General features: G+C 45.4%; 1 protein-coding gene across 6 annotated transcripts in view; it reads right to left on the reverse strand.

The window, feature by feature from the left end:
• Nucleotides 1-14,141, reverse strand: part of RPH3A (rabphilin 3A) — a 480,291-nt gene that overhangs the window by 334,296 nt on the left and 131,854 nt on the right. For all 6 annotated transcript variants that reach the window (XM_073562255.1, XM_073562313.1, XM_073562371.1 and 3 more), the window contains one exon: nucleotides 13,654-13,743. In XM_073562255.1, coding sequence (XP_073418356.1) covers nucleotides 13,654-13,730 — 77 coding nt within the window. In that variant the 5' untranslated portion in view covers nucleotides 13,731-13,743. The remainder of the gene's footprint in view (nucleotides 1-13,653; nucleotides 13,744-14,141) is intronic.

Below are 14,141 nucleotides of genomic sequence, written 5' to 3' on the forward strand. Positions count from 1 at the left end.
CTTCTCTGGTTTTCTGGACTTAGCTAGCATTTCTGTTTTTGCCTCCTATGGTGACTCAAACATAACAGGGAACTCTGAACCGGGATTATGGGGAGGAGTGCTCTCTTAGGGCCAAGAGGAAGGAGTAGTTAGTTAGTCTGCAGAGGGTGAAGTGTGCAGATGTGTGGAAGGAGCGCTGAGATAGAGCTGAGAGGAAGAGCTCATCTCTGGAGCCTGGTCTCCACGGTTGTACGGATACTAACGGTCCTGCAACAGACACCAGAGGAGTAGGAGGCTGTAAATGCCCTACTCCCATCTAGGACTTGAGGGCACAACAGCAGCTTGGATAGTGAAAGAGGAGTCCCCGAGAGAGGCTACAGCTGTCTGCCGTGCAAGTGAGGTTCTTGGGAACATCTGACAGGAGGAACTTCAGTGTAACTCGGTACTGGAGATCCAGCAAACAAGCGCTAGTAAGGAGACTGCACAACCCATCTGCTGAGAGAGAATCCCTGAATTGCTTCCAGGCTAGCCTGCTCCAATACCATTTGTAATCAGGACCCTGGACTGCAGTTATCAAGTAAAGGTACAGAAATTGCACCCCGCTGTGTTTTGTCTGCTTCCTACATTTCTGGCACCGCTACATCCCCGTGCCGACCACATCTACACTGCCCTGGGACTACAGCTTCACCTGTGGGGAGCTTTTACATCTTTGCTGTACCATACCATCAGTCCCAGCGGATCAGCATGAAGCGTCGGCTGAACACCTCCCTTGCCGAGCACCACAGGTGGTGTCACAAACTATTCATTTAACTACATTCCACCAGTCACATCTTCCTATTACTTGGGCGCCCAGGGCCATGGTCCGGGTCACCGCTGCTGTGACACATCCCACTGATACCGGCCGGGTATCGTGTACCCCACAGCTCTGGGAGGGCGACCCATATGTGCTATCAGATTTTCTTTGTTTTTCAGTGTCCAGTTCTAATAAGCTAACAAATACCGTGTTCCCCGTCTCATGACAGAGATAGGGGAAAATATGGTCACATTAACATTCCAATTGATTTAATAATATATACAATTTGTTTTATGTATTGATTCATAGTGTTTACCTATAGTAAGGTGGCTGTCAGACACCTAGTGGTAAAGGTACTGTCACACTTAGTGATGCACCAGCGATCCCGACCAGCGATATGACGCTGTCAGGATCACTGGTGCATCGCTAAGTGGTCACTAGTGAGCTGCCACACAGGCAGATCTCACCAGCGACATCGCAGGGGTCAGGGGTCGCTACTTACCTGTCAGACGAGGCGATCCTGACGTCCTCCCGCCCGCGTCCATGCGTCGCTCGTCACACAGCACAGCAGGAAGCTGATGACGAGAAACGGTCCAGGACGTGATCACGCGATCAGTGATAACCAGCGGGGGAGCGGTCGGAGGTAAGTATCAGACATAGCGATATCGCTATAAAGTCACAAAAACCAGTGATGTTATAGCAATATTGCTAGCGATATCACTTAGTGTGACAGGCCCTTTAGGAGATAAACTTGGAGTAATGCTTTAGTACATATAGGGATAAAAGGGATTAATCGGCCATACCAGATTAATTGTGAGCAGCTGTTGGGAGAGACGGCTGCTCAACACATCTCCATGCCTTAGAACATTTAGAGACGTTTGTCTCTCACATGGCTATGTATATTGAGGTGTGCAGATCTCCTGAATTGAGTGCCTAAGTGACTAAGGGCCCCATTACACGCTTCAATGTCCCAGCGATCCCACCAACAATCCAAAGTGGATGGGATCGCTGGGACATAGTTAGCTGATCGCTGATGAGCTGTCATGTAGGCAGACTCACCAGCGATCAAGACTAGCGAGCACGCTGGTATCCAGGGCAAACGTATACATAGCGTCTGCTGTATGGCACTGGGAGCTCACTGATCATTGATCTCTCGCTGTCACACGCAGCAATGTGTGCTGCCCAGCGGGAGACCAACGATCGATTTATGGCCCAGACCATTAGGCAACGATTAACGATCAGCCAACTGATCGCTGATCATTGCTACGTGTCAAACGCAACAATGTCATTTTGACGTTGCAACGATATCGTTCACAATATCGTTGCATGTAATGGGGCCTTAGGAGCCTGAACTCTAGGCCAGGCAAGCTAGCCAGCACTATTGTATGAACTTTAGGTTATACGTATTTTGTGCCGGACAAGGGCTGTATTTGAGTTTCATGTGATGTGGTTTATGGGGATGGAAATAAACCAGCCGGACTTTGAATAGAAGTGGTTCCTGTGATACCACAGATCACTCCCGAGTGAGTAGCATTGCTGCACCATATAAATCTCACTACCTTATTCAATGTTTAGATGTGTGCAAAATCAAATGCATAAAATTCCAGGAGGAAGGAATGTCAGAAATTTTAACTCCTCTAAAACATCAAACTTACAGTGGAGCCCTGTAAAATATAATCCAGTTGATCGCTTTATAACTCCAAAGTGCTTCTTCAGCAGCAAGAAATTGCATTTTAAAGTTCAGTCTTGTAGTACAGGGTTTCCCAACTCCAGTCCTCAAGGCACACCAACAGATCATGTTTTCAGGATTTCCTTAGTATTGCTCAGGTGATAATTGCTTCACCTGTGCAATACAAAGGAAATCCTGAAAACATGATCTGTTGGTGTGCCTTGAGGACTGGAGTTGGGAAACCCTGTTGTAGTACATTGAGGAATGACTATGCATTTACATCTTCTTGACCTCCACTGTGTTCCTGAGCAGGCATGACCCTCCCATGTCCGAAGATTAGTGGCCAAGGTACAAGAGGAAATGATTCTCCAGTCAACCAGGAGAAGGTGCTGCTAGTTTGGTAATACAGCAGAAGCTAAAAAGTTGTAAGTGCATTAGCACATCTCTGTGCACTTCCAGAATGCACTGAAGCAGCACTTTAGAGTCAAAGGATTTAACTGGCTTATTTTTTAAAGGTCAACAGAATTATATTAATGGTTTGTGGTATAAAAGTTTAAATCGGCCTCCTTTAAATGAAAATATATTCTTGGTTTAAGATTAACACACTGGCGCCAGTCCACTTGGACAGAGAAGGAAGGTCCACAAGCTGATAAGAAAAGAAATACACCGCGCTATACTGGGAACTGAAAAAATAATATAAGTGAGTACTTACTTACTGGTGTGTGAAAAAATCACGTGGTGGTGGATGTACAGCGGTATTCTGAGACTATTCACCTTGTTATAGATGTATATTGCCTTGCATTTGGATGCCAAAACTGCTGAGTAGATAATATAGGGTTAAACGGGGGTGAGCCCGTTAGTGTGTTTCAGAGGGAAAAAAATATATAAATAAATAAAATAAAATATGAACTAATCTTGATTTACTCACTTAAGGAAATCAGAACCATATAAAATACATGCTGTAAATGTAGCCATTGCCAAGTATTAAGATTGGAATGTTGCAGCCTGTTTCTGATGTAAAAAAAATATAATAGTTTTAAAATAAAATGAAAAGAGGGGGATAAATAGATGTTTGGGATGATAACTGAATGCTGACATTACTGCATGCCAATTTCAACAGGCGAGGTCAGAATGATTAATCCTGGGCAAAACAAATGATGGCACAGGTCCTGCAAAGTGAATGAGCGTTAGTGACAGCTTGTGCCCACTAGTGGAACGAGGTGCTTGATTCTGGTGCACTTACTTGCAGGGCCAGTGCTGCTCAGTGAGGCAGGCTTGGGTGCTCAGCGTGGGGGCTGGGGCTGCTGCTGCTAATCCGTATGGACGTGGAGACCGCCGCTGCCTCGCGCACTCCGGCCGAGAGCAACGCTGAGGGACTCAGCGTGTGATGGGACAGGGCTAGCGTGACATCACACTGGGGGTAAAACGGTGGCTCAAAGGCAGCACAATACCGACATGTTTCGAGAGATAGCTACTCTCTTCATCAGGTTTGTCCCCCTCTTTTTTTTTTTTGTGTTTCATTTTATTTTTCAACTATTATATTTTTTTACATCAGAAACAGGCTGCAACATTCCAATCTTAATACTTGGCAATGACTACATTTACAGCATGTATTTTATATGGTTCTGATTTCCTTAAGTGAGTAAATCAAGATTAGTTCATATTTTATTTTATTTATTTATATATTTTTTTCCCTCTGAAACACACTAACGGGCTCACCCCCATTTAACCCTATATTATCTACTCAGCAGTTTTGGCATCCAAATGCAAGGCAATATACATCTATGACAAGGTGAATAGTCTCAGAATACTGCTATACATCCACCACCACGTGATTTTTTCCACACACCAGCAAGTGAGTACTCAGTTATATTATTTTTTCAGTTCCCAGTATAGCGCGGTGTATTTCTTTTCTTATCAAAATATATTCTTTTCCAAACAGAAATGTTCCTTGATTTTCATCATTAATTTCAGGCTCAAATGTTTAATACTTATTTAATTTAGTAACGTATTAACCAAATCATGTACAACAAGAAGATACCCATCATCCTTTAACCATTGCTTGCCTCAGTCCTGCTATAGACATAAACTAGACATTCTCTTTATTCTGCCCATCTCTGGCATTCCTCTTCATATATGAGTTTTATACAAGAAAATGTATATGAGGAACAAAATATGGCCCGAGTAATTATTTATTTATTTTAGAGGACCTAATTGCATTTTTCTAATCTCGTAAAAAGGGTTTTTATGAAAAAAAAGATTGTGCAATTACAAGAGGGAGCCCTGTGAACATCATATTGATAAAAGAATATCTGCACTAGGAATTAACGGCTATGCTTTCATTGCGCTGGAAAGGACTTGCGGTCTGAGATTGCTACACTGGGTCTCTTGCTCTACTTGTAGGCTGTTTTTACATTGTAGAATATACATTTATATTCTTTTAGTGAGAAGCATATTTAGAGGTAGATAAGATGATCACCTTTCAACCAGGGCAATGTCTTCAAAAAACAGCCTCTTTAACCAATGTTACACAGAAAATATACAGTACAACCACAGGTGACGTTTTCTGGCAATCAGCTGTTCATTGTGGGTGCAACTTCTAAAATCCCCATAAAATAGCTAATATTGAGGGTACTGGTTGTGGTTGACCATTCACTTTTCTTGCAGTGGACATTGCAGAGGGAATTGTGTTACTGTTCAAATATATGGGCAATCATGTACAGTATGAACCGGCAGGATTGGCCACAGCAATTTTGGTTCTCAACTCTAGTAATTGTGGGGGGGGACACCCAAGTGTGAGACCATCCACTCTGTGGCAACCATTAGAGTTGAGCGACTTTTGTTTTTTTAGGGTCGCGTTTCGTTTCGTGAAACCCGACTTTTCCAAAAGTCGGGTCGAGCAAGATCGTCCGATTATAGGGAAAAGTCGGGGTCGTCCCGAAACACGAAACCCAATGTAAGTCAATGGGGAATAAAAGTCGGCAGTGAGAGGAGGACAGGAAACACACCTACAGTGCCCTTTTGAATGCCAAAAGCATCAATTCTTCTTTCTTAAGCTTGTCAACCTTAATTAACTTCATAATACAAGTTACGCACTGAAAAATGGGGGTTATTTGGCCACAAACTGTGGGGGGGAGGGCTGGCTCCAGGTTTTCATGTGCCCTGGGTGAAAGAGCGCCCCTTTAACACATACCACAACTCATCATGCTCCGATACGGCAGAGAAATAGCGGTATAGTACAATGAAAAATACCTCACTTTTTACATCTCATGACGAGGCCCATCTATTTCTCCATACAGAATCATTGGTCCCATATAATGTTTGAAACAGTATATGATGAGCTCCACATAATGCTACAGTATATGTTGGTCCCCATGGATGAAGCTCCACTGTCTTATGGGCCCAAATAATGCTCCAAACATAAAGGGCCCCATCTCTAATGCTCTAGTGTATAATGGGCCCTGTAAATGCTGCTCCAGTGTCTGATGTCCACCTTTGGAATGTTCCAGTGTATGGTGGGCCCCATCTATCATTCTCCAGAGTATAGTGCTCCCCAAAAATTGCTGTCCCAACATTGAAAACAATCAAATAAGTCTCCTCGCTAGGGAATCCCTGTACTTGTCTGGACAGGTGCTGTAGCTTGCTTAACAGCTCGCCAGCCGTTCTCAAGCCCAGTATGGATTACACGTGATTGCACAAAGGTGAGAAAGGGTACCGTATCCCCAGATAACATGTATGGATAGCGTACACATTCAAAATATATGTCTCAGGAGGCAGGCTCAGACGGTGTTAGGCCCAGTATGGATTGCATGTGATTGCACAAAGGTTAGAAAGGGTACCGTATCCCTGGATAACATGTATGGATAGCGTACACATTCAAAATATATGTCTCAGGAGGCAGGCTCAGACGGTGTTAGGCCCAGTATGGATTGCACGTGATTGCACAAAGGTTAGAAAGGGTACCGTATCCCCGGATAACATGTATGGATAGCGTACACATTCAAAATATATGTCTCATGAGGCAGGCTCAGACGGTGTTAGGCCCAGTATGGATTGCACGTGATTGCACAAAGGTTAGAAAGGGTACCGTATCCCCGGATAACATGTATGGATAGCGTACACATTCAAAATATATGTCTATACAGCATGAGGCAGGCTCAGACGGTGTTAGGCCCAGTATGGATTGCACGTGATTGCACAAAGGTTAGAAAGGGTACCGTATCCCCGGATAACATGTATGGATAGCGTACACATTCAAAATATATGTCTATACAGCATGAGGCAGGCTCAGACGGTGTTAGGCCCAGTATGGATTGCACGTGATTGCACAAAGGTTAGAAAGGGTACCGTATCCCTGGATAACATGTATGGATAGCGTACACATTCAAAATATATGTCTATACAGCATGAGGCAGGCTCAGACTGTGTTAGGCCCAGTATGGATTGCACGTGATTGCACAAAGGTTAGAAAGGGTACCGTATCCCCGGATAACATGTATGGATAGCGTACACATTCAAAATATATGTCTATACAGCATGAGGCAGGCTCAGACGGTGTTAGGCCCAGTATGGATTGCACAAAGGTTAGAAAGGGTACCGTATCCCTGGATAACATGTATGGATAGCGTACACATTCAAAATATATGTCTATACAGCATGAGGCAGGCTCAGACGGTGTTAGGCCCAGTATGGATTGCACGTGATTGCACAAAGGTTAGAAAGGGTACCGTATCCCTGGATAACATGTATGGATAGCGTACACATTCAAAATATATGTCTCAGGAGGCAGGCTCAGACGGTGTTAGGCCCAGTATGGATTGCACGTGATTGCACAAAGGTTAGAAAGGGTACCGTATCCCTGGATAACATGTATGGATAGCGTACACATTAAAAATATATGTCTCAGGAGGCAGGCTCAGACGGTGTCAGGCACAGTATGGATTTGACGGCCCAGATTACACAGCGGAGGAGCAGGGAGAGGTAAAGATTGCAAATGCTGGGGCCCTGCCCAAGCAAGGGGGGCCCACTCGTGGGCGTCGGTACTGGCACTGGGCCCCTCATAGTACAGCGGTGTGTCTGACGGCGGGTGTGCACCACCACCGTCAGAGACACTTGATTGCACTATGAGGGACCCTGTGCCAGTGCCCGCGCCCAAGAGTCGGCCTACCCACCTGTCCAGGGCAACGGCACTCGCACGGTGTCGTGCGCTAGGTGGTGACCCCGGCCATGGGGGGGGAGGCAGCACAGTTAGGGAGTTTTAGAAAGTGGCATATGTTGATGTTGGACATTCAGCTGATGCAAAAGGCGAAATAGGTGAAGTACCAGGAAGAGGTGGACCAAAGCAAGCCATTTTTCTGTCACCCTATGTGTCATCAGGGGAAGGTGGGACAAAATCCTTGGAAACCCATGCGTGGTTCATTTTAATGAAGGTTAGATCATCCACATTTTGGGTTGACAGACGGGTCCTTTTTTCTGTCAGGATTGATCCAGCTGCACTGAAGACTCTTTCCGATAGCACACTTGCAGCTGGGCAAGCGAGCTCCTGTAAGGCATATTGGGCCAATTCAGGCCAGGTGTCCAGTTTAGCGGCCCAATAGTCAAAGGGGAATGACCTGTGTGGGAGAACATCGATATGGGAGGAAAAGTAGTTTGTAACCATAGTTGACAACTGCTGTCTCCTGTCACTTTCCATCGATGCAGTATTACCAGTTGTGTGAGCGGTATTTGAAAAATCAGTCCACAACATTGTCATGAAACCCCTGTCTCCAATGCCACTTCTGCTGTGTGCACCACGAACACCTCTGCCAAGCTGCCCCCGGCCCGTACGGCTCGTGTGAGAACCATCACCGCTGCTGTGTGCTGGGAATGCCTCAAGCAACCGATTTACCAGAGTTGCTTGTTTATTAGCCAATATTAGGTCAAGGTTCTCCTGTGGCATGATGTTTTGTAATTTGCCTTTATAGCGTGGATCCAGGATGCTGGCCAACCAGTAGTCGTCATCGTTCATCATTTTGGCAATGCGGGGGTCCCTTTTTAGGATCCGCAAGGCATAATCTGACATGTGGGCCAATGTTCCCGGTGTCAATGATGCACTGCGAGTGCTGGGTGGAGGAGCACTTTCTGGCAAATCCACATCCCTCCAGTCACGCACAAACCCTGTACCAGACCTTGCCACGCCAACATTTTCACTTGCCCCACGAGATGCATCCTCCTCCCCTAAGTAATCATCCCCATCATTCTCCTCCTCCTCTTCTTCCTCCACCTCGTCCAGGAGAGGTCCCTGAGCAGACAATGGCTGAATGTCATCAAGGATTCCATCCTCCTCTTCCTCCTCATCAACATTGGCTGCAGATGCCTGCTCCATAAGGTGCATCAAAGTTTGCATGAGCAGACGCATAAGTGGGATGCTCATGCTTAGGATGGCGTCGTCTGCGCTTACCAGCCATGTGCATTCCTCAAAACACTGAAGGACTTTACAAAGGTCTTTCAGCTTCGACCACTGCACACCTGTCAACTCCATGTCTGCTCTCAAAGTGCCTGGCCGTGTATCCTCCCACAAATGCATTATGGCCTGCCTCTGCTCGCACAGCCGCTCCACCATGTGCAGGGTGGAGTTCCACCTTGTTGCAATGTCGATAATGAGGCGGTGGTTGGGAAGGTGGAGCAATCGCTGCAGCTTCTGCATACGAACGGAGTGTACAGGCGACCGGCGGATGTGCGCGCACAGTCTTCGCACCTTCTGGAGCAGGACTGTTAACTCCGGATAATTTTTGAGGAAGCACTGCACCACCAGGTTCAAGGTGTGAGCCAAGCAAGGTATGTGGCTGAGTTTTGAAAGGGCTATGGCTGCCACAAAATTACGGCCGTTATCACTAACTACCTTGCCTGCCTCAAGATGTACACTGCCCAGCCATGACTCAGTTTGTCGCTTCAAGTACTCGGCCAGCACCTCGGCGGTGTGTCTGTCGCCCAAACACATCATCTGCAACACAGCCTGCTGACGCTTTCCACTAGCTGCTCGATAGGGGGACACCTCGTGTGCAACAGTGGCAGCTGCAGATGGAGTGCTCGTACGACTGCGCTCTGTGGACGAGCTTTCGCTTCTGGAGGAGGAGGAGGGTCGAACGCCTACAGCCAACTGTTTCCTATACCGTGGGCTAGGCAGCACTGTCCCACCACCGCTGTCCCCTGTGGACCCTGCATCCACCACATTAACCCAGTGCGCAGTGATGGACACGTAACGGCCCTGGCCATGCCGACTGGACCATGCATCAGTTGTGAGGTGCACCTTTCCGCTCACTGACTGCTTGAGTGCATGGACAATGCGGTCTTTCACATGATGGTGGAGGGCTGGGATGGCTTTGCGAGAGAAGAAGTGGCGACTGGGTAGGTCATAGCGTGGTACTGCATAGGCCATGAGTTCGCGGAAAGCTGTGCTTTCCACCAACCGAAAGGGCATCATCTCAAACGAGATTAGTTTGGCAATGTGGGCGTTCAAACCCAGTGTACGCGGATGAGAGACTGAGTACTTTCTTGACCTACTCAGTGTCTGGGAGGGTGAGCTGGACTTGAGAGCTGCATATGGTGGAAGTAGCGGTGGACAGGGCGGACTGAGAGAGGGTTGATGATGGTGATGGAGTTGGTGTTCTTTCTGATGGCCTAGAATCAGTCTTTCGTTGATATAACAGTGGGATTCCCTGACTGCTGTGGTCTTGCAACGACACCTCAACATTTGCTGCTGTGCTAACCGGTGGGCTTACAGTGGGGGAAACAATGTAGCGTTGCTGACTACCTTCGTTGTGATCAGTTGCACATGTGGCACTTGAGGTTTGGTGTTGTGTCCACGCTTGCAAGTGCATGCTGGTTAAATGTCTAAGCATGCAACTGGTATTCAAATTTTTCAGATTTTTCCCTCGGCTAAAGGTCTTTGCGCACTTCTTACAGATAACCTTGGCCTGATCATGAGGATTTTGTTCAAAAAAGTGCCACACTGCACTCTTCCTACTTTGGCAGACATTTTGCGGCCTAGCACGCTGTGATCTTTTGACCCTCTGGACAAGCTGTCCAGCAACTCTTTTGATGTTTGGAACCTGTCTTTGGAGTGCTCCGGGCCTGCCAGATAACAGCTGTTGCGATGTCGATGTCTGCTGTGGATGCTCCTCATCTGAGCTATTGGAAGCAGCACCCTCTTCCCCCAATGGATGCCAATCTGGGTCAACAACTGGGTCATCCATCACCTCCTCTTCCATGTCATGTGCACCTTCCTCTGTGTCACCGTGTATGGTGGTATAGTGTGCGGGAAGGGGCACCTGAGTCTCATCAGGGTCAGAATCTGGCTCTGTACACTGCGAGGACAATGTAGTGCTCTGAGTGAATGTACCAGCAGAATCATCCATCAGCGGCTGTGCATCAGTGCACTCCATGTCAGATTCATCTTGGCCTGGGTAATTCACCATTTCACTTGATAATCCAGGCATGGTATGTGAAAACAGCTCCATGGAGTAATCAGTAGTATGGCCTGCGTCATCCTTCAATCTTGGTTGGGGTGAAGGACACAAGGAAAGGTGTGGTTCATGAACATGAGCCTCCAATGACGACTCAGTGCTTTTACTTTTTACAACTGAAGAAGAGGAGGCGATAGAGCTGGAGGCTGAGTAAGCAATGTAAGACAAAACTTTTTCCTGATGCTCTGCCTTTAAAAGCGGTTTGCCAACTCCTAGAAAACTAAGCGTTCGAGGCCTTATGTAGCCAGACGATGACGCAGGGTCAGCACCTCCAGCATTCGGTCCTATTTTGCTCTTGCCACTACCATCAGATCCACCACCAACACCATCATTACGAGCTGCCAACCCCCGCCCAATTCCACGGCCTCTTCCACCAGCCTTCCTCATTTTTGGTAGAAATGTAGACAAAATCCAACAAACTATATAGTAATGTAAAACAAGGTACAAGGTGTCTATAGGACAGGGGAGTTTTAGAATTTCTGCACACACTTGTGGACAGTGGACACTTTTGGATTGTGTGAGGCCCACTGATATCTGAGCGCTATGTGACAGGCTCGATGGCACTGCTGTGACAAAAGTGACTAGAGGATAAGGGAGATTTTGAATTTCTGCACACACTTGTGGACAGTGGACACTTTTGGATTGTGTGAGGCCCACTGATATCTGAGCGCTATGTGACAGGCTCGATGGCACTGCTGTGACAAAAGTGACTAGAGGATAAGGGAGATTTTGAATTTCTGCACACACTTATGGACAGTGGACACTTTTGGATTGTGTGAGGCCCACTGATATCTGAGCGCTATGTGACAGGCTCGATGGCACAGCTGTGACAAAAGTGACTAGAGGATAAGGGAGATTGGATTGCTTTTAAAAAAGCAGTTTGCGGAGCAGTGGGTTAACAGCAATGCCAGCCTGTCAGGAAGCCTTAGAAGGCAGCCCAACAACCAACACCACTGATACACCACTATATAGCCTCCCCTTGCACTGCACACACAGTGACTGGTGTGTTGTGCAGGCCAAATTGCTAGCAGCAGAAGCAGTTTTTTTTTCTTCTCAGCAGGACAAAAAAAAAAAATTGGGATTGCTTTTAAAAAAGCAGTTTGCGGAGCAGTGGGTAAACAGCAATGCCAGCCTGTCAGGAAGCCTTAAAAGGCAGCCCAACAACCAACACCACTGATACACCACTATATAGCCTCCCCTTGCACTGCACACACTGTGACTGGTGTGTTGTGCAGGCCAAATCGATAGCAGCAGAAGCAGTTTTTTTGTCTTCTTCCCTGCCTAACGCTCTCCCTACAGAATCAGCAGCAACCTCTCCCTATACTAAGATCGGCAGAAGTAAGATGGCGGTCGGCGTGCACGCCCTTTTATACCCCCTGTGACGCCCACCAAAGCAAGCCAATCACTTGCATGCCCTTCTGAAAGATGGTGGTGACCCGTGCCTATGTCATCACGTTGCCCACAGTGTCCGTGGATCCTGATTGGCTGAAAAAGAGCGCAAAACAAACTTTTGAAACGCGACTTTGGCGCGTAAGTCGCCGACCTCGTGGCCGACCTCATCCTAGGGTCGGGTTTCGTTTCATGAAACCCGACTTTGCCAAAAGTTGGCGACTTTTGAATTTTTTCGACCCGTTTCGCTCAACTCTAGCAACCATGTGTCAACCCCTTAAATGCCAACAATAGTAATACACGTGTACCGTGTAAACGCATACATAAAGTAGGAATATATTGTTGTAAGCAATGCTTTATATATATTGTGGGTTTTTTTCTGCAGAATATCCACCAAGTGCAGTGGGGTGTTTGCTGCCCTTATAGATCTCCTGCTTCTTTGCCTTTTTCCCCCACTTACTGCCTGCCTCCTTTATGTTGGACAGGTCACTAAAACATGAGATACAGTTGGCAGATGGGGAAAAGGCAGAGAAGCAGGAGAGCTGTAAGTGCAGCGTACACCCCACTGCACTTAGTACAAGTTTAAGCAGCATTAAAGCGCCTTTATATATATGCCATTAGTTAGGGGGATATAAAATCCTGATGACAGATTCTCTAAGTGTCTCTAAGTGCAGAATCCCAGCATCTCAGCATTAAAAAAAAATTGTGCTTTAAATCTGAACCAAAGCCATATTTTAATAAAAAGGGGAAATGCATTTAGAAAATGCAATAATCACAAAAAACAGCAGTTTTATATGGAAACATGGCCTTATTCATTGCGCAGGAATTTGATTTATGAGAACATATGATATATTTGTTTTCTGATTCGTATTGATCGACTTTCATTCATTATTAATTGTATTCATTATTATTTACCCTATGTATTCAGGCATGCATAGTTTTCAGGATCTGTTCTAAAGAGCTGAGAGAGAATAAACTCTTTCCACTTGCATGATCTTATTTAGTGTGATTTTTGTTATTGTCACTATAGTATATTGATAAAAATAATATTTCAAAAATGTTGGTAAGACTATTAATCTATCTTTCAGGATTATTAGGTGAAGCTAAAAATGTAATGGTTATTTCCACTGTATCCTGTGTGGTCTTTGAAATATCATTTCACACTAGTTTTGTATTTTTCTCCTACTTTTTTTTAGTTGTTTTTTATATTGATCAAGTCATATAATCGAACTGCTAGTTAACCATCACCTAAATTCATTATTTCTAATTCTTATCTAAATAATTAATGGAAACCAAAGAAAATCAAATGGAACACTTACTTGGATCGAAGACCCATTTGTCTGTCATTGGGACACATCCAACGGTTAGAAGAGTTTCCAATCACGGTGTCGGTCATTGTTCCTTAATACCTATTCAACAAATATAGAATAATATGGTCAAAATAATATGTGCAAACAATCTACTGAAAGTTTTGTTGGTATCGGATGAGCTCTTTTACCATTTGCAAAAGAAACTCAACTGTTTAAACAAGAAAGAAGTAATCTAAAAATGTTAGTGAAATACATGCAATAAAATATAAACTAATTAATAAAACGCCATAGAATGCCAATTTTCACATTTATTTTTGGGTTCAAATTTCTACTAAGTACTAAGATTTGAGACAAAAGTAAAGCAGTAAAGCTATTAATTCTGAGCTTTAATAAAGCAAAAAAAAAAGTCTCCATCCACTGTACATTCGCAAGTTTCATGGATATTGAACAACATTGACATACGTATAACAAGTGTCAGTGTGGATATTCATTTGCGG

The sequence above is a fragment of the Dendrobates tinctorius genome, unplaced genomic scaffold (genome assembly GCF_039654945.1).
Source record: "Dendrobates tinctorius isolate UK_male_01 unplaced genomic scaffold, ASM3965494v1 ptg000003l, whole genome shotgun sequence".
Taxonomy (NCBI): Eukaryota; Metazoa; Chordata; class Amphibia; order Anura; family Dendrobatidae; genus Dendrobates; species Dendrobates tinctorius.